The sequence below is a fragment of the Odontesthes bonariensis genome, chromosome 16, assembly GCF_027942865.1.
Source record: "Odontesthes bonariensis isolate fOdoBon6 chromosome 16, fOdoBon6.hap1, whole genome shotgun sequence".
Lineage (NCBI taxonomy): Eukaryota > Metazoa > Chordata > Actinopteri > Atheriniformes > Atherinopsidae > Odontesthes > Odontesthes bonariensis.
Window position 1 is genome coordinate 17,744,170 of NC_134521.1, and position 5,208 is coordinate 17,749,377.

Consider the following 5,208-nt stretch of genomic DNA (forward strand, 5'->3'; position numbering starts at 1 on the left):
CTTTCCGTACAGAGTATATTTAAAGAGACTTTGCACATGAAATAACTTTACACAATCAACCGTTTAAGTAGGTTTTGCAATGAATACACGTAGCTCTTAAATGCTGCGTTTCTTCAGCTTTACAAAGCACCATTTGATGTTTCTGCCCATCTCCAGAGCAGCAAAATCTTACTCCTTATTGAACTACGTTTCCTGTCTTGTCTCAGCAACTTTAATTAACCGACCGTGCAGAATGAGACAGAATAACAACTACCAACTGAGTTTTATTGGTTTGTTAACAATCATTACACAGGTACATCTATAAACAAAAAGAAAAAAATGGCACTTGTACTTGATACAGATATCTAAAACCGACATGAATATTGCTACAGCTGGTGTGCAGCTGAAAGTTAAATTAACAGCAAAAATAGTCCGTTGGCCTTAAAGCCAGTCTCAGCAGTTTGATTTTAAACGGTGAAATACCTTGACTAAGAAATCCACTTTGACCATCTTTACAAAGTACCATTACACACTGCAAAAAGAAAGATTGAGAAGTCTTTTCACAGCAGCTATACAAATTTATTGCGATGCTATCACACAACAGACACAACCAACACATGCAATGCACAGTTCTGAATTTGAGAGCTCCAGTACGAGAGATTTTAGATTTATTGATCAGATTTGTTAAGAAAACTGCATGAGTACAAGAGTTAACGAATAGGAAAAAAAAAAAGAAAAAAAAAGCTTACAAACATTCTAAAACACTGTTCTTCAATATAAACAAGAAAACAATGAGTTGCACGTTTTTCACCCCCACCCCAGCAAAGACTACACACACTGTCCCTTATAAAAGCATATGGAATGTATTCCACGCAGATAAGCTCCTCCGGTTGTCGCCCCTGCTCCCGTTCACGTCAAGTTTCCATGTTTGACGTGCTAAGCCACCCCCTCCCCCCCGCCTTTCCTTCACATTTAAAACTTAAAACGAAATCCACTGACAGTAACAACAATGACCGCAAATTTCATGATGATGCAAAATTGCTCTAATGAATTTCCCATGTCCAAATTTTACTTTTTTTCTTTCATTAAAAAAAAGTGTTCTCTACAATCAAACTACTAAAAAACCTGTATTTAGAAAATAGTTGATAAAAATATTCCCCTGAATTGTACAAGAAAAGAGGTACAGGGAGCACTGGTAAAAGACAGGGCTGGAGTGATGTTATTCCGCTGCCTCGTCTTTTTCATCAGCTGCGTCTGTAGCGGGTGCCTGTGGTACAAAATGCAAAGATCAGACGCTCCACCAAATGGAAGATATTCATTTTGCATGCTTATACTACATGTTAAGACATTTACCTCATCCTCAGCTTTGGCTTCGCCATTCTCAGCGGGGGCCTCCGGTGCCTTCTCCTCAGGCTTGGCCTTCTCCACCTCCTTAGCTTTCTTGGGCTTAGCAGGTGCCTTCTGCACACAAATATTACTCACATTAGCCACAGCTCAGATTGCGGACTTCAATCAGAAGACATATATAAAAAAAAAAGTCATACCTTTGGCTTGGGTTTGGACTCTGCTTTTGCAGGTGCAGGTCTCTGTGTGGAAGAAAACTATTAATGAGAGAATTAGGATTGCCGTGAAAAGTAAGCACTTTATTTTGGACAAGTTGCACTTTTCTGTACTTACATCTTTCAACCTGAGAGATCTCCTCTTGGGCTGCAGAATGAACAAATAGAGTGAATACCGTTAGCACTTAATCTTAGCAAATGGGAAGACAAACGGGTAATTACTGACCTCTGGTGGGTGTGAAGGCTAACTATTTCATCACAAACAGTTTCTTTATAGATATACCAAAATAAAAGGCAATAATGATTGAATCTTACCGCTGAGTCGCCTCCTGCAGCTGCCTGTAAGGTAGAAAAATGGAAATTAAGAAATCATACTGGAAACTGCATCCTGCTGTGCCTGTTGTGGTTTAAACTGGTGGTAGAAGTGGGGCAGGGGTTTAAAGTATTAATTATGTAACTCAAAGTGGGCGTTTCCAGACAAGCCCATGGTTACACATCTGATTTAATGAGACCAGGCAATGTAAAAGTCCCAGATTTGACCTAAAATCTTACACTATGGCTGCCAGACAGGACGTTAAGTCTTTAAACATTAAATGTCAGCATTTTATTGGGCATTCACCACAACTGTGTTGTTCTAATGTGATACATTTGAAATATCCATTGGAGGACCTAACTTATTGGCGTGGGAATTATACAATAATCAGAAGGCGCTTTATTTTTTTAATTTCGTGATGGGGGTAAAGTAACAACATAATGTCTTATAAATGGCGTCACATGGTGGTGCTCTAGGTGCTCCTGCTAGCGATGTGCCTACAGTAAAACTCCGGTGGGGAGGGTGCGAACTCCGCCTCCGAACACATCCATTCATTGGTAATAAACGGGAATGCCAACGTCCAGAGGAAAAAAAAAAAACGGAGCTACACAAACTGTCTTCCCGCCATTAATTTGAAAAAAGAGCCACTCTTAGATGCTCTCTGTCGGTCTGGTAGCAGAATATACCAGAAAACTCCCCCAGCAACAGAGAAGCAGTGCTGTGCAGACGGAGGTTCGCCATTGCATAACCTAAAACTGGCCTGAGCCGTCTACACAAGGAGGGACGACCGAGTTTACACGACGAACCCTTTCCAAGAAAAGCGTTTTAACCGTTAAAACGAATGTGATCATACGTCAAATGTTACAAGCGCTAACATACTAGATTAATGAGACTTAAAAAAACATTTTAAAGAGTTTTTGTTTACCAGAAGAACGCAAACTAGAACTAGATCCACGTTTAAAATCACAAACCACGACTATCAAGCCAACCCCCCTTAGATAGAAACGCTTTCAGAATTTATTTTCAGGTGCCGTTTTCGCTCAGAGAAACTTCGGCATCCAGCGTGACGATCCTCATAGAAAACAATCGATATGCCGCCAACTTTCTCTGAAGAAAAGCTACGTAGCAACGCTTAGACCGAACCCGCTTTGTTCGACCCTACAAGCAAACCCTTTACGGTTCAAATACAGTTGTGCATATCACTCGTATTGTCCCTAGAAAGCGAAATACTTAAAACCACTGCACTGAAAAACACTTCGCACAAAGATAATCACTGTACGAAGGAGGAACACCAACAATCACCCACACATACATACAAACTAAACTCCGGGCTGCGAGGAACAGCTTTGTTGACATTCACTTCGCACACAAAGCGGACATTTGCAGCGACACTCTGGATGCAAACTGTAACAAGCTCAATTCACAATTGCAGTTTTGTGTTATAAAAACCGTATTGCTGAATGGATGGAAGATATCAGACTACTCACTTTGCTCCTTTTAGGCATGGTTGGTTTGTGAGGGGTGTTTTTTTAAATTAAAAAAAGGAAAAAAAAAACAGCCGAGTGATATTCAAGACAGGAGAAAAATACAGTGGTATATTCTGGATAAAGCTGTGTCAATACAGTCTAATACAGCGCAGCGAGACGTTAATGTTCCATTGGAAGAAAAACTAGCTCAAACCGGATTGGATTCTCCCCCTCCCTCCCTATTCAAACGCTTATACTTCCTGCATGATTGACGGCACTACAGCCCGCCTCTTCTGAGTTTTGATTGGACGGCGGGGTAAGCAGCGACACATTTTCAAATCTGTGCTCATACCTGTGTGGATACGTCACATGTCAGTCAACAAACATGGCGAGCTATTTGTCTCTGTGTGCAGCCATCTGGTTTAACAAGGCAAAATTATTAAAGCCTCATTCCACTTCGCCGAGAAATGCTTTTTCACCAATCTCAAAGGTGTAATCTTGATATGTCGGAATATTCTGTATGCATTTTTGTGAAACCAATATAGATAAACAGGTCATCTGTATTTATATATATATTTTTAAATCTAGCCTCTACAAAAAGATGTAAGCTGTATACGTGCAGAAAACCGAGACAGGGGTGTCTGCTTCCCGTGACCGAGAGCATGGGCAAACCATATAGTTGAAAATGGCGACAGGGCGCGTGCTGGTACAGTTCCTTGTGTGCGCGGGTGCTCTTGTGCAACCTCTCTACCAACCACTTCATTGTATTCGTGCAGTCCAAACATTACTTCATTGGAAACAAGTGCGTTGGCTTTGTGTTGAAGTCATTTCACATGTTTCAGTGCAATTACATTTTTTCCCCCTTAAGTGAGAGACACTACATTTTTTTATATATAAATATATATCTACATTGACGGAAAAATGTACGAGTGTAAAAACAATGTGGAAGGTGCAGTGCACCTAACTTCCACATTGTTTTTCTGTCTGTTTTCCTGCATTCAGCTTGGTGTGCTTTATTTAATACAGGGAAAAATAAAAACACATGTAAATAAATGAAAAGGGAAAAAATAGTACTTTTATCTCGTTTTTTTGCTTTCATTGATTAAATTGTAAAAAATAAACATTATAAAGTTATTTATTCAGATTAAACACTACGTTTCAGTAAAACAGCAATAGAGATCTCTCAGTTTTTGAGTAGAAATTAGATTTGCTACCTGTAAAAACAACAAGAAAAGCTGTTTGTATATATGCATTTCATTGTAATTGTTTTCTGCCAATGCTCCCCTGTTAAGTGAGGATTCACAGGACATAATATTGACTGAAGTTGAATTTCCTTCAAGGTCAACAATATCTTGGGGGCTCACCAAAATCTGATTTATCCCTCAAGCTCACTTTATACTTCTGATAAGAGCAAGAAGACATATCAGATGTAATTTCCCAGTAAGCTAAAGTAGGTTTTAAAAGCATCTTATTGATAAACAATGTTACTGTCTAAGGAGCATACTCATTACTTGGCGTCTAAATACTTACATTTTAATGAGGCAAGTTCATACTCTATACTGGCAGGCACTCATGTGCTCTTGCTCTTTAGATCACATTTTCACACAGAATTACAACAAAACCATAATTCCTGTAAACAAAGACAGTGATATGAATTTTAAGATGAAATAAACTGGTTGTAATATGCAACCCACACCTTCTTTGCTTGCTGGTATTAAGATGATGACATCAGGAGTTTACCCCCACTGCTTACCTTTGCAGCTCAAAGACAGCGTCAGCCTATGTCATGTTGCCACCCACCTTTTGAATAACATGAAATAGGCATAAAAATGAAAGAAGTTATTGTTATTGTTGACAGATGTTTTTACTTTATTGTTACATTGTACATGTA

The 5,208-nt window shown here is 39.2% G+C and overlaps 1 protein-coding gene across 2 annotated transcripts; it reads right to left on the reverse strand.

The window, feature by feature from the left end:
* Positions 1 to 247: 247 nt before the first annotated feature.
* On the reverse strand, positions 248 to 3,556 carry hmgn1b (high mobility group nucleosome binding domain 1b). Of its 2 annotated transcripts, none has more exons than XM_075486485.1 (6): positions 3,339 to 3,556; positions 1,854 to 1,877; positions 1,657 to 1,686; positions 1,524 to 1,565; positions 1,333 to 1,440; positions 248 to 1,246 (listed from the first exon to the last, which is right to left on the reverse strand). In XM_075486485.1, the coding sequence occupies exons 1-6, from the start codon at positions 3,354 to 3,356 to the stop codon at positions 1,199 to 1,201; spliced, it is 270 nt and encodes an 89-aa protein (XP_075342600.1). In that variant the 5' UTR covers positions 3,357 to 3,556; the 3' UTR covers positions 248 to 1,198. The 2 variants fall into 2 exon arrangements, with proteins under 2 accessions (XP_075342600.1, XP_075342599.1); XM_075486484.1 differs by having other exon boundaries at positions 1,524 to 1,580.
* Positions 3,557 to 5,208: the final 1,652 nt, after the last annotated feature.

Coding starts and splice junctions, on each gene's coding strand:
- hmgn1b (XM_075486484.1), bottom strand. Junction 1,581..1,656: donor GATCTCTCAGGTTGAAAGAT/GTAAGTACAGAA, acceptor TCTCATTAATAG/TTTTCTTCCACACAGAGACC. Junction 1,247..1,332: donor AAGCCAAAGCTGAGGATGAG/GTAAATGTCTTA, acceptor TTTGTACCACAG/GCACCCGCTACAGACGCAGC.